The following is a 25,101-nucleotide window of genomic DNA, read 5'->3' as shown; positions in this document are numbered from 1 at the left end:
TTCGGCTTCACCGTTGGCTGCGTTCACACTTGATTTTGTCACTGGTTTCATCCTATTTTACGGCAGAAAATCTCAACCGGGCCGTACGGAAGAATATGGGAGACGGAGCCCACTTGGGTCTGGGCCTCACTTAGTTTCCATCCCGCCCAAGGGCGAAACTCTTCTGCCTTTGTAAAAGACTGACTGATGGAAACTAAAGTGGAGATCAGCGAAGTATCCTCCTCACATATTCATAGGATTGTCACCTTTGTCACAAAAAAAATAATGGTCAATGAGAAGGGGGCGTGGTTATGGGTGTGGCTTATCAAATTATATTTTCCACCCAATTATTCTAGTGGACCCAACCAGTAATTGTGCCCCCCTCAGGGGTCCTAATAGTGATTGCACCCACAGTAGTAATAGTGACCCCTCCCTTAGCTGCAACCCCAAAAACCTAAATCATGCATTTATCACAAGGGGCGCCCACACACCTGCGTTTTCTTTAGTTTCAAATAGTTTTATTAAATTTTCTCAAATTAGTACAATATGGTAACTATAGATCTACCCCTCGCAGAACATTACAAAAGTGAGCTCAGTCAAGTATCCAGGCAACACCTTCCGCAGACCGTGTGATGTATTTTTGGGGTTAGTTCTGCTGCTATCCATGCTTTCCGTAGGGCTACTTTATATCTCTCTCCCCTCCCCAACTCATCGCTGGAGGGCCTCTGTGAGACCTGGAACTCCTAAGTAGTCGGACCACGGCTGCCATGTTTTCAAGAACAGCTCCATCCTGTCTTCTCTGATAGCTGAAGGCTTGTTGTATGCCATCATCAGCGAGATTCTAGCCTTGACCGGGGCTATCTGCAATACGGGCGATAACCATTGTGAGGCTATATATACTCTGGTTGCCGTACAGATGTTTTGAGCCAGTTTATGCTGTTGATTGTTAAAGCCTAGTTGTTTATCCGCCAGCAAAGATGTCACTGGGGATCGGTCAAAGGGCTTACCGATCACTGATGATACTAGGCCAGCAACCTGTCTCCATAGGGATGTCACCCTCGGACAGGTCCACCAGGTGTGCCCAGTAGAGCCTAGTTCCGCACAGCCTCAAAAGCAAGACGATGAGCGGGTCTGATCGTATTTGATGATTATTTCGGGGACCAAGTAGGATCTGTGAAGAATCTTAGTTGAGTTCTCCGCCAACGTCACCTGGTGGCTGCCCTTAGATGCAAATGTGCCACAATGATGCCAACGTGGCAAAGAGAGAGAAATATTAAGGTCTCTTTCCCATCTAATCATATACGGAAGTTTTCCGTCGAGAGGTGGTTGGTCCATAGATGCATATAGACAGGAGATGGTCCCCGGTTGAAGGGGGGTCCATAGGCATATCCTTTTGAATGTGGTGTTATTGGGTATAGAGGTCGACCTAGGCAGCAATGCTCTAACAAAACTGTGGATCTGGTGAAGTTCGAGCCATCGATTGTTGGGAATGTCATACTTCTCAATGATCTGGGGAATGCTAAGGAGCGTTTGGAACTGTAGGACTCGGTGTAGATGTGTTATACCCTTGTTTCTCCATCACCGGAAAGCCCCCTGTTGGGTACTCAAAGGGAAATCCTGGTTGGAGATAGCGGGTAAAAGGGGCGGGAAATCTGTCATCAAGGAATATTTGAATCTAGTTTTTCTCCAGATGTCAAAAAGATGAGTTGTCTATGGGGACAGTAAGTCGTAAGGTCGGGCCCCTGAAGCCCCTATCCCAAAAGACTGTATGGAGGTCCACTGGGGCTATCATAGAGGCCTCTAGTTCTGCCCAGATTGGTGCTCCCGACCCTGCGAATATCGGGGGGATCTGAGATAGTTGAGCCGCCGTAAAATATTTTTGAAAGTTGGGTACAGATAGTCCGCCCACCCGTCTGTGGTAGTGCGTAACGGTTTGCCTGATTCTTGGTCTCTTTCCCCTCCGGATAAATTGGGAGACCACCTTTTGGATCTCTTTCAAATCTGCCGCCAGAATGTTAATAGGGAGTCATATGGTAGTATTGTCATTTTGATAGCATTTATGCGTCCGATCCAGGACAGGGTGGGCCGGTCCCATCTCCTCAGATCTGCCTTAACGGATTTAAATAATGGGGGATAGTTCCACCTGTATAACGAGGCTAGATCGGGGGTTAGTATGTAAGAAAGTGAGAGGGAGTGGGGAACCCAAAATTGAGGTCAATCAGCTTTTTCATCTGGTTGGAGATATTAATATTGAGAGCCTCAGTCTTGTCCATATTGACCATTAAGCCTGACACCTCCTCAAAGGAGTCAAGAGATCTAATCAGGTTGGGTAAGGAGGTGAGGGGTCTAGTAAGAGATGGTAAAATATCATCTGCAAAGAGGCTCAGTTTAGATTCCCTTTCCCCACATCTAAGGCTCAATATGTTCGGATTTTGTCTAATTGGGCAGGCCAAAGGTTCCATCGCGAGGGCCGGGGTTAGTGGGCAGCCTTGTCTTGTCCGTCACTGGATTGGAATCGAGTCGTTCTCTGAACCGGGGAGCTTCAGTCTCGCAGACGGACGGGAGTACAGGGATCTGAAGGCCGCCACACGTGGGCCTCTCATACCCATCCTATCTAAGACCGCAGATATTCCCATGACAAGCTATCGAATGCCTTTTCTATGTCGAGTGCCAGGAGGAGCAGTGGGGACTTTTGGGATTGTGAAATGTGGACGAGGTTCAAAAAATTTTCTTGACATTATCGGGGGCTTGACGTGCAGCTATAAAACCAACTTGGTCCTTGTGGATCATCGTGGGCAGGAATGTATTAACCGGGTGGCAAGGATGCTAGTGAGTATGTTATAGACAAGGCTTAGGAGAGGGATGGGGCGGTAGTTCTTCGGGGTGCTGTGATCTTTATTGGGTTTAGGAATTACTACTATGTGAGCGTCTAAGAACTCTTTGGGTGTTTTCCCGATAGGACGTTGTTGTACAGGCGGACTAGGGGGGCGGAAAGGGATTCTGCAAACTTTTTATAGTAGAGGGCAGTCAGCCCCTCGGGCCCCGGGGACACTTGCATTTTTTTAACGCTGCGATATCACTGCGTTTATTTAACACGATTGTCAATAGGACTTTCTAATGTTAAAAACACATTGGACAAGAATCACAAAGCGCCGACCTGCGATGTGGGTTTAACATTAGCAAGTCCCATTGACAATCACGGGGAGAAACGCAGCGATATCACAGCATAAATAAAACGCTAGTGGGTAGAAACCAAAGACTGAGAAACTGACTAGAAACTGAACACACAACCCCAAGTAGATCTGAGATCACATGACCATCTGAGGAAGAGGCCGGGAGTGTCCGAGAGAAATGGCGAACCAATGGAACAGCAGCCGACTTGTACACTCAGTCGAAACAAATTGGTACTCTAGAAGTATATATATAAACCTTCATTGTCAGTAACATCGCTCCCCTAGAAGTTGTCAGAAACCTTCTCTGTGTGATACATATCAGAGCAAAAGCATCATTTCTTGTGGAGAACTGACCCCTTAAAAGGAGGCTCTAGTACCCTGTTGTACCACCTCTAGCTTGGATACAAGATGTGATACAGGCAGGCATGGAGGCTCTAGTACCCTGTTGTACCGCCTCTAGCTTGGATACAAGATGTGATACGGTAGGCATAGAGGCTCTAATACCCTGTTGTACCGCCTCTAGCTTGGATACAAGATGTGATATGGGGGGCATGGAGGCTCTAGTCCTCTGTTGTACCGCCTCTAGCTTGGATACAAGATGTGATACGGAGAGCATGGAGGCTCTAGTGCCCTGTTGTACTGCCTCTAGCTTGGATACAAGATGTGATACAAGCAGGCATGGAGGCTCTAGTACCCTGCTGTACTGCCTCTAGCTTGGATACAAGATGTGATACGGGCGGACATGGAGGCTCTAGTCCTCTGTTGTACCGCCTCTAGCTTGGATACAAGATGTGATACGGGCGGACATGGAGGCTCTAGTCCTCTGTTGTACCGCCTCTAGCTTGGATACAAGATGTGATACGGGCGGGCATGGAGGCTCTAGTGCCCTGTTGTACCGCCTCTAGCTTGGATACAAGATGTGATACGGGCGGGCATGGAGGCTCTAGTCCTCTGTTGTAGCGGCTCTATGCTGTAATGGGCTGTATGACCCTATGAGTCCCAGCAGTTTGGCATTACCCCTGTAATTGGAATTCTATATTCTGAGCCTCTGATGGCCAGAAATGCTCCGCATGCAGAACAGACGTCACGCCGGTGGATTCTTCCAACACATGGAGGCCATGTAAAGTCATTAGATCGTGCCCCCAGTGGGGGGTTAGCTTTATTGTATGTGCCTAGTAAGCGGGCACTTTGTGGGTGCGGGTACACGGGGCGCACGGGCCCTGCTATAATCTGCAGATGTTTGATGGATTTTGCTGCAGAACTCGCTCTGTTGTGGATATTCATCCCTTTCTATGAGCAAACAATTATGTGAACCTACCCCTTAAGGACCGCCCCCACACCTTCTTAAGGCGATCGTTAAGGGGTCTTATTCCCATGCGTGTGCCTTTTATAGGGCGCTGTATCAGAAGCCTGGCACAGGTCCTCCATGCCAGCGGCAGAGGGTACACGGCTATGGGATGACGGCCTGATGCTTCCTGCAACAGCGGAGACCAGAGGAACCTCCGCTGCCACGGTCAGTGCCACAGGGAGGGCATTACGCCCGATGTGTGCCAACCCTAAATGACACCGCATGTCTGCAGATGAAAATAAAGTCCACCTGTGAGTCAGTTATATCAGTTCCTTATGTGTGTATTTTAGGAATCTGATAATATGGGGGCGCCTCCTGCTGGTGAAGACGGGAACAAGTTTAGTTCTACTGGTTACTCTGCAAGCAGCAGGTTCTAGGTCCAATATAGCCAGGGTCATTAAGGGGTTAAATATTTTTGAGGGCATGATGATTTTTGGGAGATTTTCACTTTTTTTTCTCTGTGCCCGCGGCCGTAGGGGGGCTTGTTTATTGGTGCTGTACTCCGGGTACCTATCATGTATTCTATGACGGGATGGCGGAGAAAAAAACCTCAATTCCAACATGGTTCAGATCCGTGTCTCCCCCTCCGGTCCTCGGACCCCGCAGGGACCCCGCAGGTCGGGTCTTCATTAATCATGCAGCATACATTCTGCGGACCAAAATTATATATATATATTTTTTTTTTAGGTTTTTCTACTTTTCCACACTAAAACCCCCTTTTTGTAAATAAATGTAATATATATAATATTTTTTTTTTCATTGCCGCTCTCCAAGTCCCATCAGTTTATTTGTCCATGGCCGGCGCTCTGTGCGCACATGTTTGTGCGATGGGTTGTAGCGTTCTTGGTACCGACTATTATTTGTACCCCTTTTATTGGGCTTGTCATTCCGTTTCCTGTATGGGCTGTTCTGTTTTTTAATTTTCTGAATTTTTTTTTAAACAAGAGGAAAGTGCGCAAAAATCAGTTTTTTGTCTTTTTACGTCCTTATAGGGGGCTCAAACCTCTGATTCTATGATCATACTGAAAATACACTGCAGTACCTCTATATTGCAATGCATTATCTCTAAACTATGGCAGACCTGGATACCATTTGACTTGTATCTGGTTGCCATGGCGACCCATTGGCCCTCCACAATGATGTGGCAGAGGGCCGCTGACCTCACAGAAGCAGCGCCCTCTCTCTGTGAACCTTTACATGCCACATTGAACATTGATCACATCATGTAAGCGGTTCACAGCGGGCATCGATGTTCTTACCGATGCCGTTTGTTGCAGTGGGAGGCTGAAGTCCCAGCGGACCCTGCTGCAGATGGTGCAGGCTCCGCTCCTGGGAAGATGGAAGCTCTGTACCTAATGACAGGATGTGGATTGCTGGAGCCCCCTAGTGGCGGCCACTTCAGACCTGATTTACAGCAGTAAAGCAACGACCTTTTCAATACAAGTATATTACAGAAAGTACTGACACAAGCCGGTAGAGGGGCGGAAGCCATCTGAACGTTACTGCCCCTTTAAAGTAGACTGATTGCTGTGCTGTTTATTCCTAGGAGGCAGCCATGGTTTAACGATACGGTCCGCAGTGTCTGAAGTAGAAGACTCCGATTTAAGGCCGGACCAGTCGCCGTGTGATCTCGGACATGACGCTTTATCGCAGGATTTAGGTACGTCTTTCAGTAAACTGATAGTAAGCGGTCTCTGCTTGTTGTCAGTTACGGCCGTCTTCACATTTGCATTGCCGACTCCGTTCAAAGCCTCCGGCACAGAATGTGGATGGGATCGCGCGGCATGCTTCCAGGAAATGCTGGGGACGGAAGCTGGGTGGTCCTCGTTGCAGTCGGTGCGATGCTCATGTTCGTCATGGGATGGATGGGACTTGATCTGCTCCTATGACGGAACGGGAACATAGATGGGACCCCAGCCTTGGTCGGAAATAGGGAAGCCATTGTTCACCCAGCAGATAGTTCCCTAGAGGGCGTTTCCAGAAAACATCGCCAAGGAGTGACCCCCCCCCCCCGACCATCTACGATTTTTGCAAAGCTTTGCACATTTGTTGTTTTACTAGAATGTATATTTAAAAAAACTCAACTTTCAGACCCATTGGTCATGTGATCAGTAAATTCGGGGGATTCAGGTCACAGAGAACCATCTTCTTGACAATTCATATTTTGGAAACTCTTATGGGCCCGGGGCCCCCTTGTTACAGTCCTGGGTATAATAGATGATGGAAGAGATCTCTGTACTGACCCCTGATATATCTATACATAGTTATTAGAGCGCCCCCTTGTTACAGTCCTGGGTGTAATAGATGATGGGACAGATCTCTGTACTGATCCCTGATATATTATACATAGTTATTAGAGCGCCCCCTTGTTACAGTCCTGGATATAATAGATGATGGGAGAGATCTCTGTACTGACCCGTGATATATTATACACAGTTATTAGAGCGCCCCCTTGTTACAGTCCTGGGTAAAATAGATGATGGCAGAGGTCTCTGTATTGTCCCCTGATATATCTATACATAGGTATTAGTGCGCCCCCTTGTTACAGTCCTGGGTATAATAGATGATGGGAGAGATCTCTGCACTGACCCCTGATATATCTATACATAGTTATTAGTGCACCCCCTTGTTACAGTCCTGGGTATAATAGAGGATGGGAGAGATCTCTGTACTGACCCCATATATATGTACATAGTTATTAGAGCGGCCCTTTGTTACAGTCCTGGGTATAATAGAGGATGGGAGAGATCTCTGTATTGTCTCCTTATACACTATACATAGTTATTAGAGCGCCCCCTTGTTACAGTCCTGGGTATAATAGGTGATTGGAGAGATCTCTGTACTGTGCCCTGATATATTATACACAGTTATTAGAGCGCCCCCTTGTTACAATCCTGGGTATAATAGATGATGGCAGATCCCTGTACTGACCAATTATATATCTATACATAGTTATTATAGCGCCCCCTTGTTACAGTCCTGGGTATAATAGGTGATGGGAGAGATCTCTGTACTGATCCCTGATATATCTATACATAGTTATTAGAGCACCCCCTTGTTACAGCCCTGGGTATAATAGATGATGGGAGAGATCTCTGTACTGACCCCTGATATATTATACACAGTTATTAGAGCGCCCCCTTGTTACAATCCTGGGTATAATATGTGATGGGAGATCTCTGTACATACCCCAATATATCTATACATAGTTATTAGAGCGCCCCCTTGTTACAGTCTTGGGTATAACAGATGATTGGAGAGATCTCTGTACTGACCTCTGATATATTATATATAGTTATTTGAGCGCCCCCTTGTTACAGTCCTGGATATAATAGATGATGGGAGAGATCTCTGTACTGACCCGTGATATATTATACACAGTTATTAGAGCGCCCCCTTGTTACAGTCCTGGGTAAAATAGATGATGGCAGAGGTCTCTGTATTGTCCCCTGATATATCTATACATAGGTATTAGTGCGCCCCCTTGTTACAGTCCTGGGTATAATAGATGATGGGAGAGATCTCTGTACTGACCCCTGATATATTATACAAAGTTATTAGAGCGCCCCCTTGTTACAGTCCTGGGTAAAATAGATGATGGCCGAGATCTCTGTATTGTCCCCTGATATATCTATACATAGGTATTAGAGCGCCCCCTTGTTACATTCCTGGGTATAACAGATGATGGGAGAGATCTCTGCACTGACCCCTGATATATCTATACATAGTTATTAGTGCACCCCCTTGTTACAGTCCTGGGTATAATAGAGGATGGGAGAGATCTCTGTACTGACCCCATATATATGTACATAGTTATTAGAGCGGCCCTTTGTTACAGTCCTGGGTACAATAGATGATGGGAGAGATCTCTGTACTGACCCTGATATATCTATACATAGTTATTAGGGCGCCCCTTTGTTACAGTCCTGGGTATAATAGATGATGGGAGAGATCTCTGTTCTGACCCTGATATATTATACATAGTTATTAGAGCGCCCCTTGTTACAGTCCTGGGTATAATAGATGATGGGAGAGATCTCTGTACTGACCCCTGATATATCCATACATAGTTATTAGAGAGCCCCCTTGTTACAGTCCTGGGTATAATAGATGATGGAAGAGATCTCTGTACTGACCCCTGATATATCTATACATAGTTATTAGAGCCCCCCCTCCCCTTGTTACAGTCCTGGGTATAATAGATGATGGGAGAGATCTCTGTACTGATCCCTGATATATTATACATAGTTATTAGAGCGCCCCCTTGTTACAGTCCTGGATATAATAGATGATGGGAGAGATCTCTGTACTGACCCGTGATATATTATACACAGTTATTAGAGCGCCCCCTTGTTACAGTCCTGGGTAAAATAGATGATGGCAGAGGTCTCTGTATTGTCCCCTGATATATCTATACATAGGTATTAGTGCGCCCCCTTGTTACAGTCCTGGGTATAATAGATGATGGGAGAGATCTCTGTCCGGACCTCTGATATATTATACATAGTTATTAGAGTACCCCCTTCTTACATTCCTGGGTATAATAGATGATGGGAGACATCTCTGTACTGACCCCATATATATGTACAAAGTTCTTGGAGCGCCTCCTTGTTACAGTCCTGGGTATAATAGATGATGGGAGAGATCTCTGTACTGACTTTTGATATATTATACATAGTTATTGGAGCGCCTCCTTGTTACAGTCCTGGGTATAATAGAGGATGGGAGAGATCTCTGTATTGTCTCCTTATACACTATACATAGTTATTAGAGCGCCCCCTTGTTACAGTCCTGGGTATAATAGGTGATTGGAGAGATCTCTGTACTGTGCCCTGATATATTATACACAGTTATTAGAGCGCCCCCTTGTTACAATCCTGGGTATAATAGATGATGGCAGATCCCTGTACTGACCAATTATATATCTATACATAGTTATTATAGCGCCCCCTTGTTACAGTCCTGGGTATAATAGATGATGGGAGAGATCTCTGTACTGACCCCTGATATATTATACACAGTTATTAGAGCGCCCCCTTGTTACAGTCCTGGGTATAATATGTGATGGGAGATCTCTGTACATACCCCAATATATCTATACATAGTTATTAGAGCGCCCCCTTGTTACAGTCTTGGGTATAACAGATGATTGGAGAGATCTCTGTACTGACCTCTGATATATTATATATAGTTATTTGAGCGCCCCCTTGTTACAGTTCTGGGTATAATAGATGTTGGAGAGATCTCTGTTCTGACCCTGATATATTATACATAGTTATTAGAGCGCCCCCTTGTTACAGTCCTGGGTATAATAGATGATGGGAGAGATCTCTGTACTGACCCCTGATATATCTATACATAGTTATTAGAGCGCCCCCTTGTTACAGTCATGTTTATAATAGATGATGGGAGAGATCTCTGTACTAACCCCCTGATATATCTATACATAGTTATTAGAGCCCCCTTGTTACAGTCCTGGGTATAATAGGTGATGGGAGAGATCTCTGTACTGAGTACTGATATATCTATACATAGTTATTAGAGCGCCCCCTTGCTACAGTTTTGGGTATAATAGATGATGGGAGAGATCTCTGAACTGACCTGATATATTATCCATAGTTATTAAAGCGCCCCCTTGTTACAGTTCTGGGTACAATAGATGATGGGACAGATCTCTGTACTGACCCCCAATATATTTATACATAGTTATTAGAGCGCCCCCTTGTTACAGTCCTGGCTATAATAGATGATGGAGAAATCCCTGTACTGACCCCTGATATATGTACATAGTTCTTGGAGCGCCTCCTTGTTACAGTCCTGGGTATAATAGATGATAGGAGAGATCTCTGTACTGACCCCTGATATATTATACATAGTTATTGGAGCGCCCCCTTGTTACAGTCCAGGGTATAATAGATGATGGGAGAGATCTCTGTACTGACCCCTGATATATCTATACATAGTTATTGGAGCACCCCCTTGTTACAGCCCTGGGTATAATAGATGATGGGAGATCCCTGTACTGACCCCTTATATATCTATACATAGTTATTAGAGCGCCCCCTTGTTACAGTCCTGGGTATAATAGGTGATGAGAAATCTCAGCACTTACCCCAATATATCTATACATAGTTATTAGAGCGCCCCCTTGTTACAGTCCCGGTATAATAGATGATGGGAGAGATCTCTGTTCTGACCCCTGATATATCTATACATAGTTATTAGAGCGCCCCCTTGTTACAGTCCTGTGTATAATAGAGGATGGGAGAGATCTCTGTACTGACCCCTGATATATCTATATATAGTTATTAGAGCGCCCCCTTGTTACAGTCCTCGGTATATTAGATGATGGGAGAGATCTCTGTACTGACCCCCAATATATCTATACATATTTGGTAGAGCCCCCTTGTTACAGTCCTGGGTATAATAGGTGATGGGAGAGATCTCTGTACTGACTACTGATATATCTATACATAGTTGTTAGAGCGCCCCCTTGTTACAGTCCTGGGTATAATAGATGAAGAAGAGATTACTGTACTAACCCCTGATATATCTATACATAATTATTAGAGCGCCCCTTTGTTACAGTTCTGGGTATAATAGATGATAGGAGAGATCTCTGTACTAACCCCTGATATATTATACGTAGTTATTAGAGCGCCCCTTGTTACAGTCCTGGGTATAATAGATGATGGGAGAGATCTCTGTACTGACCCCTGATATATTATACATAGTTATTAGAGGGCTCCTTTGTTACAGTCCTGGGTATAATAGATGATGGGAGAGATCTCTGTACTGACCCCTGATATATTATACATAGTTATTAGAGCGCCCCCTTCTTACAGTCCTGGGTATAATAGATGATGGGAGAGATCTCTGAACTGACCCTGATATATTATACTTAACTTCTAAACAAGTAAAGATGGGTACCAAGTGACGCACACTGATGGCAGCACAGCTCGCTGCCCTAATAACTCTAATAAAGCCCGTCCTCTGCCTCATTACCTCCATGTGACCGGGGCCTGGCTTTACACTACAATTATACTACCTATGACCATTTTTACTGCTGTTAAACCCCATATGCTGCGCCAGATGCAAATTATGGGTGATCGTTGCGGAGGGCATGCTGGGCCATCTGTGGTGGGTGGGCTAACTGGACCATCTCAGGAGGCCTGTGTAACTCCCCAAACACTGCCACGCCCCATTTGAGTCACATGATCGGCGCATGTGGAGTTGATTTCATAATTCTGCCCAGAACGGGATGCTGATGAACTGCACATGCCCAGTTACGTTGCTCGCGGCGCATGCGTGAGATGTTGACCGCCGCGATGATGTGAGAGCCTGCCATGTCAGTAGCACAGCGTGGGCAGTGTTTGGGGGGGCACGCAGACTTCCTTAGGCAATCCAACCGGTCCACCACGGACTGTGCGGCACGCCCGCCAAACCGGTCCCTGAGAAGTTGCATGCGGCATCGGAAAACTAAAACTCTTGGTTGTAGCGGTATGCTGGGCCTGGACGGTTAGCAAAGGGTTGGATGTCAGTGCCCATTGTATCGCCTATTACACTGAAGGCTTTGTGGGTGCAGAGATGGTGCCGCTGCCCTGTAAGCCTTCCAGTAGACAATGTGATGCATTTAAATGGTACCGGTGAAACATAATACACCTCTTCCCACAACAACCAGCCCTCGGGGGGCCGTCAGCGTTATGACTTTCGAAAGTCGGGGATGAAAATACACCCGAAAAACTGCTGGTTTCTCTGGCGCTAATGAGGCTCGGGAACCGATAAGACGAGAGCGGAAACTAAGATGGGTTTTATCTTTCCAGGAAAAGTGGATCCCGATTCGATGTCTCCAGTGGAGATTAACAGCGACAGCGATGAGAGTCTGGTGGAGTCGTCCTCCTCCTTCCAGGATACAACGCATAGGTAAAGAAATCCCCGTCCTTCCCCTTTAAGAGTGCGTTCACACGCAGCAGAAGTGGGGCGGATCTGACTCTGATCCAGCTGTGGATCTGCCGCTGATTTCAGCTACCGCTGGACCTGGCAGGAGCGCATCACTGGCTGCAGCCACAGCCGCTACTGGGCACCGCCATCTCTTGGTGCTGGCAGCGATATATAGCGCTTTACTTGCTCCTGATAGGACCTGGCGGTAGCTGACAGTCAGCTGTGGTCCGCCACTGAATCTGGTGCAGATTTTGCCGTGGTTTTTGATGTGGAACTGACTGGTTTTTGGTGCGGACTTTCAGCTTTATTTAGTATTATGAGTTTTCCTTAATACTATTCCTTGTTTTTGATCTAATCCCGAATCCGCATTCAGCCTTACACCATGGGGAGATAATAGGGCGCCCCCTTCAGGAACGTTTGGCAGAAAAAATATTTCATTTATGAAAACTATCTTAAATAAAATCCCAACGCTGCGCTGTGATTGGTGGCTTTCATTTCTAAAACTGCTGTGTCTCATCGCATAGATTTATTAAACGGGGCTTAGCAAACAGTCCGTCCCCAGCGCTGTATCTGTCCCCAGCGCTGTATCTGTGTGCTGGTGTCCTGTATGAGATAACAAGAGCCTACTTGTATAGGAAGACGTGGATGCACTACATGACCGTATGGTGCGCTTGTCCCCAGGGCCCCAGAACATGATTTCAGTTATAGCCACAGCTCTACGGGACTTACTCTCTTACAGGGGCCACAGCATAAAATCCCAGGGGCCCGTGTAGCGCATCCACGCCTTCCTATTCAAGTCGGCTATCTCACTGTAGAGATATAGCGTTAGAACCGGGTTTGTGACTCCAGCCGGTAGAGCTGGATGCCCCACTGAAATGCATAGACCTGTAGGGGTTTAATGTTTGTAATGCCGGTACAGCATTTCGATATATCCGAACCCTCCAGGATCGGGAAGAATATATGGTGGTGCTCTCTGTGCACGTTAGGGCACATTCATAGTAACTTAGTATGTTAGGCTGAAGGCAGACAAATGTCCATCCAGTTCAGCCTGTTTATCCTCCTTGTTGATCCAGAGGAAGGCAACCCATTCCCCCCCCCCCTCTAAGAGGCAGGAGCCAATTTACCCCATTTGGGGGAAAAAATTCCTTCTGGACTCCATAACAGCAATCAGACTGTTCCCTGGATCAACCCCTAATAGTTCCTACCTGCCTGTATACCCGGATTAACAATTATCTAAAATCTATATCCTATAATATCCTTCCTCTCCAGAAAGACATCTCGTCCCTCTTAAACTCCTCTATGGATCCTGCCATCACCACGTCCTCAGGCAGAGAGTTCCACAGTCTCACTGCTCTTACAGTAAAGAACCCCCTTCTGTGTTGGTGATGAAACCTGCTTTCCTCTAGATGTAGCGGATGTCCTCTCGTTACCGTCGCAGTCCTGGGTATAAACAGATCCTGGCAGAGATCCTTGTATCGTCCCCTCATGGATTTATACAGAGTTATTTGGTTGCCCCTTAGCCGTCTTTTTTCCAGGGTGAATAATCCCAGTTTTGGTGCCTCTCTGGGTATTCCAGTCCCGTCATTCCATGTATTAGTTTAGTTGCCCTTCTTTGAACCCCCTCCAATGCCGCAACATCCTTCCTGAGCCCCGGTGACCAGAATTGTACACAGTATTCCATGTGAGGCCTGACAAGTGCCTTATATAGTGGAAGGATAATGTTCTCGTCCTTCGCCCCTATACCTCTTTTAATGCACCCCAAGACTTTACTAGCTTTTGTAGCAGCTGACTGGCATTGGTTGCTCCAGTTTAGTCTACAGCCCACTAGTACCCCCAGGTCTTTTCCCTAGCAGTACCCCATTTAGTGTATATTGGTGATATCCATTTCTCCTGCCCATGTGCAGAACCTTACATTTATCAACATTGAACTTCATTTGCCATTTTTCTCCCCGATCCCCCGGCTTATCCAGGTCCGTTTGTAGCCGTACATTGTCCTCCGTTGTATTAATTACCATGGTTTCCGGCGTATAAGACGACCCCCAACTGTCGACTTATATGCCAAGAATACGCTGTAGAAAAAAAAAACAATGCTCACCCCCCGCGGTGCTGCTGCAGGCTTCCCTCCCTCCTCCACGCCAACAGAGCATTGCATTCTGGATGTGTGGCTTGAATGCCCCGCCTCCAGAAAGCTAATGCTCTGATTGGCTAACTCAGCGCGGCATCAGCCAATGAAAGCCGGCGTTGGGTTACGGTAACTAATCACAGCCAGTCAATGACCTCACTGAATGTCTTGCATGTTGGCTCTCACGTTTGACGACCTTTGTGTTTGGCGCTGTGGAGTCACTGCTGCCATGGGGGTTGAAGTGAGCAGTCAAGGCATGCGAGGTCAGCTAAGTGATGGTCATCCACAACTCACAGAGTGATACAAGAATAAAGATCGGGGAATCCATTTTATTCTTCGTTGGAGCACGTCTGATTTTGTATTTTGTTTTTTTTATATTTTTGTTATATTAAGCCTGCTGTTTCTCCCCTAGTTCCCGCCTCCTTCGCATGCAGCACAGCGATGCAGGTTCGAAATTTCGAAGAAAAATGAGAGTTCATCAATGTGACTTTGAAGGCTGCAATAAAGTGTATACCAAGAGCTCCCACCTAAAGGCCCACCGGAGGATACACACAGGTACGCCGTCCTGTATACTGTGAGACGTGTCCGACATGGGAGCTATTAACGTCGGACAAGGGCTGGATTGGAAAGGGTTAAAAAATAATAGCCACATGACAGCTTGTTTTTTGTGTGACAAGTTGTATCATTTTTATGTTACGAGATTTTAAATATTCGCTTAGAAAAAGGGCCATTTTTTTGTCCCCATGAAGATCCCCTCTGGTAACACTGTTAGGATTCGCCGGGCCGGGGATTTGTCAGCTCTCCATTGTTTTCTGTCGCCGCCTTCCAAGAGCCACAACACCTTTTTGTTCTTTGGTGAAGCCGTATGAAGGCTTGTAGTTTGCCGTCCTCTTCAGGGTCTTTTTATCGATGCAGCTGTGTGAAGGATTGTTTTTTTGCGGCGCAAGTTTGTATTTTGGATTTGATACAAATTTGTAATAACTTTTTATTCCGCTTTTTCTTGGAGATACGGTGACCAAAAACACATTGATTATCCCGAACTATGTCAAAAAACAACAATGTGATCTTTCAGTAGATACGTATTTTTAGTCCCGCTATGGGACTTCAGGTTTAGACACAACAATACTCGATCTAAAATCACTCAAAACTGCCTTTTGAGCAATAATCGTTGTCTAACTGCACTGACATTGTGCAGCTCTTGTTAACGAGCCGCTGATCGATCAGCCTTATCAGGAGTTCACATCGGGATACAGCTGATACTGAAGCTGTGTTCTGCATACCCCGCTCGAAGCGCTCAGCTGTATAACAACTGAGCCCTCCGAACAGAGAACAGCTGGATGCAGAAAACAATCGGCCCCGCTTGTCTTCTGCATACCCCGCTCGGAGCGCTCAGCTGTATAATAGCTGTGCACTCCGTGAACGCAGTAGGAGCATACAGAAGACAGCGCTCCAGCTGTCTTCTGTATACCCTACTTGAAGCGCAAAGTGATCGCTCAAAACTGTTAGTCAAACTGCCGCTTGAGCGATCACCTTGCCTTGTAAATGCACACAGTGGTTATCGCTCAAAAGATGTCTGAGTGAGGAGCGTTGTGTCTAAACCAGACATTAATTGTCTGATCGCTTGTGCAATATATACTGCAGTACTTTTGTGCAAATTTACATGCAGAAAAATTCTGTTATGTGCGCACCTACCCGAACGGGGGGAGGAGCCTACCCGAACGGGGGGAGGAGCCTACCCGAACGGGGGGAGGAGCCTACCCGAACGGGGGGAGGAGCCTACCCGAACGGGGGAGGAGCCTACCCGAACGGGGGGAGGAGCCTACGCTGACGGGAGAGGAGCCACCCTCACTGTTAAACCCCCCACACACACCTAACCTAGAATACAAAGACAGGAGATGCTAGATTAGACCACCAAAGTTAGGGACATTGACTCCTCCTCTTGCGCAGGAAAGTTGACATTTAGTATGTGATATATTTTTTTCCGGATGTCTTCTAATCCAATAAATCAGGCCTGTGTTTTTTTTCCTCCGTCTGTCATTGCGCTCTTGCTGACGAGCCACGTCTAACGTCTATATTTCCTGTTTCCTTAGGAGAGAAGCCCTATAAGTGCACGTGGGAGGGCTGTACGTGGAAGTTTGCCAGATCAGACGAGTTGACCCGACATTTTCGGAAACATACGGGCATTAAGCCTTTTGTTTGCTCGAACTGTGATCGCACCTTCTCCCGCTCAGATCACCTGGCCCTCCACCGTCGGAGGCACATAATGATGTGACGGAGCTTCACGGACTTGTGGCGGGACCGAAGGAAGCTTTGATATCTCATTCAAGTTCATTGCATTACCTGCTCAGACGTCTCCGGCATCCCCTTCAGCTGCTACCGAACACTTTTGTTTTCGCCTCCCTTCGTCTTGTCTGTCTCGCTGTCCGTGTCGTCTCCTCTCTCGCTATCTGTACGCTAGACGTCCCGTCCTCTCCAGTCACCTCCACCACAGAAAGCACAGGACTGAAGAGACGTTTTTGTACTCCACCGCCATCGTTTCCCCTTCTCTCCGAGGACATCATGACGATATACCTCCCTGTAACCCTACATGTGTGACTTTATGAAGTAGATACAAACTATCTAAAGTCATGTGATGCGGGAAGAATTGCGCCGCTGCATATCTGTTAGGACTCAATGGAAGCTGGAGAACTTTTCATGTGCGGATTAGCAGAAGCCGCGCCGCTCGTAGAGAACCGTTTTTCTATACGTCGTTTGGAATGTTTGTGTGTAGATGAACAAACTGCAGTATATAAGTAATGCAGATGCCCGAACGGACATGGAACTGCTTCAGGGTCACTTTAAACAGAAACCGGATTCTTCCCTTATTTAACACATTAATTATTAGTCTTCACCGTTTTAGGCTGTTTTTTGTTTTTCACCTTCCCCTGTCCTCCCTTTATTTTGTATATTTTCCCGTTTTACTGTGATAACGGCCTGTAATAAGTGTGCATGTACCCTTGAACTGGTTTGTGTATACAGTGGTGCTCGACGTTTGTGAATCCTTCAGAAGTTTTCAGATTTCTGCTGATATTTCACCTAAAACTACGCTGGCGATCAAAAGTCTTAGAACGCCTCACTTTTTCCAGTTATCTTTGACATTTACGCAGTTTAAGTGCAAATAATGTGATCTGGTTCAAAAGTAAGTTAAAAACAAAAGTATGAAATTTTAACAATAAACACAATAAAAGTCTGAAATTATGATTTTTAACCAAAGCGCTGTTTTCAGTGAAGACATTAAGGAGCGCTGCTCTGCAGCCCAGAAAGCAATTTATGGTTTGAAATTGGATGCAAACTCTTCCTTCAGCTGGCACAACGTTTATAGATGACTTTTAAACCCCCTAATTCTATCCAGCCGGTGTTGGACCCGCCTGCAGTACGGTACCCTCTGGGCAGGATTTGGATAGTTTTGCTCTTCAGGAGCTCATTGCTATTATAATGGCAAGAAAAAGGCAATTAACCAAAGACGACAGACAAGTCTAACCCTTAGAAGTGCCAAGGTGGCAGTCGGCACAGTTTGCAATACCATCAAAAGGCAGTTGGAAACTCTGGCAGGAAGAGGTGGGGTGCAGCAAAGGCCACTACTAAATCAGATGACACGTTTTAGAGAATCGACCGTTGGCGCGATCGACGCCTCAGAGCACAAAACCTTCAAGCACAGCTTAATGCAGCAAAAAAATAAGCATCTTCCATTTCAACTGTGAAGAAAAGACTTCTATCTGCAGGTCTGACAGGTGGAATATCCGTAAGAAAGCCACTGCTGAGAGTGCAAAATACAAAAGACTTGCCGATTCTGAGCAGCGCCTCCAGTGGACTATTGAAGAAGAGTGTAAGAAAGTCTTATGGATAGATGACATCTATGGTGTATCACTCAGGGCTTTTGTACGCTGTCGAGTAGGTGAAAGGATGGTTCCTGAGTGTGTGACAGCAATCAAACATTGAGGAAGACGTGTAATGTCTGGGACTCTTGCTGGATTCAAAGATGGTGACTGGCACAACGGACAAAAAGGGCTACCATAGCAGTTTGATATACCATGCAATCCCCTCTGGTGTGCGCCTAGTTGGTCAGGGGTTCATATTACAGCAAGACAATGACCCAAAACATACTCCTTAGGCAGTTATATCCTAGAAGCTAGTGGGCATCAAAGAATGGAACGGCCTGCAGAGTATCCAGACGTAAACCCCATTGAGCTTGCTCGGATGAACTGGACTGATGGGTGGAAGTAAAGCAGCCGACAAGTGCAGCACATTTGTGGGAACTTCTGCAACAATATTGGGAAGACCTTTCTGAACAATATCTGAATGTACTTGTAGGAAGAACGCCTCAGTTGTGTTAAGCTGTTATATCAGCCAGAGGGGCGACTGGGAAGGGGCAAATATCCAGATTTAATTTGCTGAAACAAAGTTATTCTACTGTGTTTCCCCGAAAATAAGACAGTGTCTTAATTTTTGTTCAAAAAGGTTTAACTTTTTTACATGTATAGCTGCCTGGACACTATTTAAATTGACTTTTTTAATTAACTGTTAGCAGGGCTTAATTTTGGAGTAGGGCTTATTTTTTAAGCATCCTCAAAAAGCCTGAAAAATCATTTTGCATCCTCAAATTCTGTAAAATGATGCCATGTCTTATTTTCAGGGAAGCAGGGTATACTTTCAGTTCAAAGTGCATTTGTAAATATCCCTAAAGACTGGAAAAACAAAGGTGCTCTAAAACTTCTGAAACGAATCAAACAAACGGATCAAAAATATTCGATAGTTATAAATAAAACTGTAAATAATAAACAATGCTTGAAAAGCTCGATGTAGACGGGACTGAAGGTCCGGCCAGAGAGTCCTCCTAGGTTCGCGCCGCACATTCGTATCCATGAAGGTTTTTTTCTTTAGGCTGGTGGACTTATAACATTTGGTATTCCAGTTCCACAAAGTTGCTGTCAAATTAATCCTAATCAAATCTTATTAAAGTCTGCGGTGCGGATCTGCTTTGGATTGCCTGCAGCTCTATAAACCAGTCCCTTCTCCCGGCTCTTCAGGTTGCCACTGGATCCGACCTGGAGACATCCCGTGATCCGGGTCGGCTTCCTCAGTGGGAGTGACTTTTTCTTTCCATTCTGCTCTCAGGACCGGATTGCTGACCAGTGGCAGGAAGCGCTTAGTGGGGACAGAGCAGGGGATTGGGGTAAATGTGGCTGCATGTCGGCAGGGATGCGGAGGCCATCTTGGTAAATAGTAATGTGTGGAAACCTCAGGAATGCAGGATGGGATTAGAAGGTAATGGCTGCACAATGTTTACCTCTAACCATATGTGCAGAAGCAAGGTGCGAATACCCTTCATGTCAGGAGGTTTAGCGTTAGTATATATGAGAGCAGCTCTAAGTTGCTTATTGGTTACCTTGGGTTCCTCTGTGACCTCGCTCTTGGCGTGATCTTTGTTGGCCGACCGATCCTGGGGAGGGGAGGGGAGGAATGGTCTGGCATTTCCTTCACATTCTGTCTGGTGGAGTCCAAACTTATTAGAGATTGTTTTGTGACCTTTTCCAGCTGGATGCGCATCAACAACTCTTCGGCCGGGGTCATGAAGTCAGACAACGACCCAAAGAACACAAGTCCTTCTACAAAAGAATGGTTGTAAAGGAAAATACAGGTAAGGTGTTGGAGCGGCCGAGCCAAAGTCCTGACCTTAATCCTCCAGTTATGTTGTGGAAGGACCTGGAGCTGCCGGTCATGGGAGGAAACCATCACAATGCTCAAGATATTCAGTACGGTGAAATGGGCTAATAGGCATGTGCAGGACTAATCGGCAATTACCGGAAACGCTTAGATGTGATTGGATCATTAGCCTCAATTAATAAATGACCAAGTCTGATATTTTTGTCTCTTTTGTTTGAATTCTCTCTCTTTACTTTTAGGACAAGCATAAAAAATCAATGTAGTTTTGGGTCAAATATAAGCAGAAATGTGGAAAGTTCTGAAGGTTCATAAACTTTCTAGCAGCACTGTAGAATAAAAAATATTGATAAACCTAGTATTTCTCATTTATCAAAAACTAGCAGTAAAATGGTCTTTATTGCCCGTAACAACCAATCACAGCACAGCTTCTCTTATACTGCTAACATAAAGTGAAAGCTGCACTGTGATTGGTTTCTATGGGCAACAAGGACCGTTTTCCTATTGGACTCAGTTGATAAATGAGGTCCAGAGTGTGTATGTGTGCCTATGTACATATATGGGTAATGTATATTATACAGTTATACCCGGGTGGACAAAAACTAGAAGGCGGCTGAAGCCAACAAGGAGGATCTATTTCAGAGCCTGATCTCCTCCTGTATGCCTGCCTGCGTGTTTCATGTAGATATGTAATTATATATTTATATACGCTCTATTACTTATTTGTATGCATGTGCACAAACACACGGACCCTCACACATAAACTGTGAGAATCACATTGAAGACAGTCAGATTGACAATGGGCTTTTTTACTAGATGACTCCAAGGGCCGTTCCAGTTTGGTCCATCTTATGACTGTTGACCAATGTGTGTATATGGTAAATATGTCCCTTATGAATTCATCCTTGTTTCATCGTCTGTGCTATAGATCTGAAGCATCCAGACGGCGAGTCTATCCTTAAATGGTCTGCTGACGGAGGGGAGCGTGACCATAGCCTTGTTCATGGTAACAATGCACAGCCTGCAGGACTTCACGAATGTAGCAACCAGTGCAGAAGTTAGAACAAGGAAGATTGAGAGCGTACGTGAGTTTTCAGCAAGTTTTCCAGAATACCCCGGATTCTCCTCATCTGCTGCTGCATTGTTTCATGTCTGTAAGTTCACATTTTCAGGTGCTCTTCCCCAATTTCTGCTGTGCTGTTTGTTCTCCACTGTCAGGCAGGAAGTGTGGAGCAAGCCTAGCATTCTGCCATTAGTTCACTGTCCTGACATCCTTGCCCTTCCCATGCTGCATTGCACTGGCTTTGCTCCAATCAGTAGGGAGGCTGAATGCCCGGCCCTCTGCTTTCCCAGGATGATTCAGAGGAAGGAAGCTGCAGCATTTTTAATGCAAATATGTTCCAGAAATGGTGAGATTAACCCAAGCCGGTGGATGAGCAGAGGCTTTCGGAAAGGTTACCGCCCCTCTAAAGTACCTTTACATGGAGCAACTATCATTCAGAAAAGTCCCTGAAGCGTATAAACAACAGTCGTTTGCTTTCACACGGAGCGCTTCTTGTTTGCCGGCATCTCTTGTAGGGTAAACTCCATGCAAGGCAGTTTGCAAGTCGTAGAGGTAAGAATGACTGACTTCACAGCGGAGGACTTTTAATCAACCAGCGACTATTTGTTAGGGGATAGGAAACAACTAGTGAGCGTCCGCTCTCCCATCCCGCTGTCAGCGGCCGCATCTACACAGACTATATCAAGCAATTATTGGAGGACCGTCGCCTTGTAAGGGCAGTAAGTGCCATGTTTATCCTATTGGCTACCAACACTCAGAGGTGGCCAATGCCTTCATGCTTTAGGGGGATGGATCGTGTAGCTAATTTGGTTTCATTCATTTAAATGTTCAGATGTTATTTTTTTTGTACTGTTTGTAGCAATATTTTTTCTTTAACTTCTTGGGCCGATCTCACTCGAACGGATTTGAATTGCGGATCCTGCAATCGCTGTCCGCGTGGATGATACGCGGTAATACGCGGGCATTGAAATACATGGACTTTTGCCGGTTCGCTCACACTTGCGTTTAGGAATTGTGGATTCCACAAATCTCAGCATGCTCTATTTTACCGCGGATTCTCCGCCTGTGGGCGTCATTGTTCTCTAGGGATGCGTTCGATCCACAGTGCATACGCAATTAACATTGCATAAGGTTGCGGATTCACTCGCACGTTGCTAGGAGACCGGATAACAAATGAAATAAAGGAAGCAGGAATTTGTGGGCAGACAATGCAGGACGGTCCGGGGAGCAACAAACCATCTGGACTGCCTGCAGCCGCCGCTCGCTCTTCTGGGCTCCTCCACAAGAATAACTGGGCTTTTTTAAAGTGATTTATGCTACTCCCAGAATAAGTATAAAACCAGCCGAGCCGAGAGAGCAGTATCCCGTCCTGAAGGCCCTCAGAGCAGCGCTCACCACGATCACACAGGAAAATGTCGCCTGAGGATTTTTCTGAGGGGGGGCAACTCTGATATCATTCCCTGCTCGTAATATTTCTTCCGTGTGGACGATACTCTGTCCATATACGTACATCCGTGCTGAAAGCTGCAGGCATACGTACGTGCCCACAAGCAATTCGTTTCCGCAATCAATTGCAGGTCTGCTGCAAATATCCACAGGCGGAATCTGTCCAGCCTCCGGCTATGATGCTCCGTAACTGACGAGGTGGAAGAATCCGTGTCAAAACAGGCCTCTGTGAACTTCTGGACTTTGGGTGCAGATATGTGTTAAAATACAAATGCAGATCTGGCGATGTGTACTTTGTAGTCGCATAACGTGGCGAAGCGGAAATCTGACACCTAAAATAAAAACGTGACGTCGCGGCCTTTTCTTTCCACAACACGTGTTTTAAATACATGTTCGGGGGGAAAACACGGGGACGGGATTCTCATTACAAATCAATGGAAGGTGTATTGTAGGTGTATTTTGACACAGAATACGCGCCAAAACACATGGTGTGACCATACCCTTCGAAGGTTTGCCATATGGGATGCGCACGGGTCCAGCCTCTAGCAAAGTGTCAAATAAGTGTCGGTAGGTTTACACCACATTTGAGATTACATTTGGCGGTAATAGTCCGCCCCAGACGTGAGCATCTGTGTGCCCAGATCTACTAAAGCGCCTCGGCCCGGAGGCAAGATGGTGTCCTAATAAAACTGCAACCCTCTCAGCATTTGTAGGGACCGATTACACCTCTCCAAGCTAAGATCGAAGGACCCCTGTCCCTTACTAATCAGAGAAAGTGGGGCGATTGTCCCGATAAGGTCGGCCCCACTGTCTTCATCTGGGACCTGGCTATTCTTGATTAGGAACCTGGAGATATGAACAAAACACAGGACACTTCACACACACTAAACACAGAAGAGGGTTCACACCTCATGTCTGGCCACCTGCACAGACATACAGAACATGTCGCTGTTCACACCAACACAAGGTCATGCATACAGAACAGGACTGCGCATAGAGCACACATCTGGCCACCTACACAGACATACAAAACTTGTAGCTGTTCACACCAACACACAGGGTTGTGCGTACGACACAGAACAGGACTGCACATACACTTCATGTCTGGCCACCTGCACAGACATACAGAACAGTTCGCTGTTCACACCTACACACATGGTAATGCATACCACATAGAAAAGGAACCCCACCCAGAACTTACATGCATACAGATAGTAAACCAGTTATTCAGTGTCCTCACACCAAGGCGATAGCCACCATGTCTGACACACAAGACATCAGATGTCCAGAGGCCGTATCTGCCCAGGAATAGGGAGAAACCTACGGGCGCATGCACCTGTGCGGTTACCATACCACACACTACTCAATGTACGCACTCTAGAACGCAAGGTGGTGGGGGGGGGGGGAGACGCAACAGTTGTCCAGACAGTCCTCAAGGAAGGAGCGAGAGACACTACAGACAGGCATGCATAACACCAGCTCTGAGTGGGTTTACAACAGAGTAAAGCACTAAAATAACCAGCATCTACTACCAAGGGATCCTGGTTTATTGGCTGGAGAAACACCACACCCAGCCAGCCCAATTAACCCTTACCTGTGAAGCTTGGGGGCAAAAGGTTGAAAGAAACAGACAAAAAGTCATGACTGGAATTTCACTACTTTCTAAGATCGTCAAACTAATTTAAAGAAGTTTTACTTAATCTGAAGGTCAGGAAAATCGTTATTAACCTTCACCGTTACTTGTGATGCTGCAAGACTGCAAAGCTTTGTTGTTCGGCTTCTCAGACGGAAATTTCTTGCACGACGTCGTTGAAGGGTGCTCAGTAGAAAATGACCTTGGGTTCTTTCTGGTCCGGACTTGGCTCTGCATCATTTGACCTGACCCCAAGAAAGGGTTGAAGTGTGCTGTTGGTGTATCATACTCTATACGTCGTTGAAGGGTGCTGTCACGGCTCAGAGCTGGGAAAGGTCTTGTCTAGTAGTCACAGTGGAGGCCCAGTCTAAACAGACTTCAGATAAGTCACACATAGATGTATTAAGATGCCATCAGTGAGGTCTGTGATCTGACACCGTCTCTGGTATCCAGAATGGAAGTGCTATATAGAGCCATTCAATAGTTTGCTTTGACCACTGACATTGCAAATTACCCCTTCAAATTAATGACTGGCGGATACATTCATGGCTTGCGGTTAAAGTGGTTGTCTATTTGTAAACCATTGATGGCCTATGCTCAGGATGGGTCATCAATGGTAGATCGGTGGGGGTCCGCTCCCCAAGGCCCCCTTTGACGAGCTATTTGTGCTCGTACACTGAGCTGATTTCCGTAGGA

General features: G+C 46.0%; 1 protein-coding gene across 1 annotated transcript in view; it reads left to right on the top strand.

Moving 5' to 3' along the window:
- Positions 1 to 20,462, top strand: part of LOC136625048 (Krueppel-like factor 8) — a 35,731-nt gene extending 15,269 nt beyond the window's left edge. Inside the window, exons 3-6 of the mRNA XM_066598980.1 lie at positions 6,047 to 6,160; positions 12,324 to 12,423; positions 14,976 to 15,118; positions 16,654 to 20,462. Of these exons, the coding sequence (XP_066455077.1) occupies positions 6,047 to 6,160; positions 12,324 to 12,423; positions 14,976 to 15,118; positions 16,654 to 16,835 (539 nt within the window). The 3' untranslated portion in view covers positions 16,836 to 20,462. The remainder of the gene's footprint in view (positions 1 to 6,046; positions 6,161 to 12,323; positions 12,424 to 14,975; positions 15,119 to 16,653) is intronic.
- The last annotated feature ends 4,639 nt before the right edge of the window (positions 20,463 to 25,101 follow it).

This window comes from Eleutherodactylus coqui, chromosome 4 (genome assembly GCF_035609145.1).
Source record: "Eleutherodactylus coqui strain aEleCoq1 chromosome 4, aEleCoq1.hap1, whole genome shotgun sequence".
NCBI lineage: Eukaryota > Metazoa > Chordata > Amphibia > Anura > Eleutherodactylidae > Eleutherodactylus > Eleutherodactylus coqui.
Note: the sequence above shows the minus strand (reverse complement) of the source record. Positions and strands in the feature narration are given on the sequence as shown.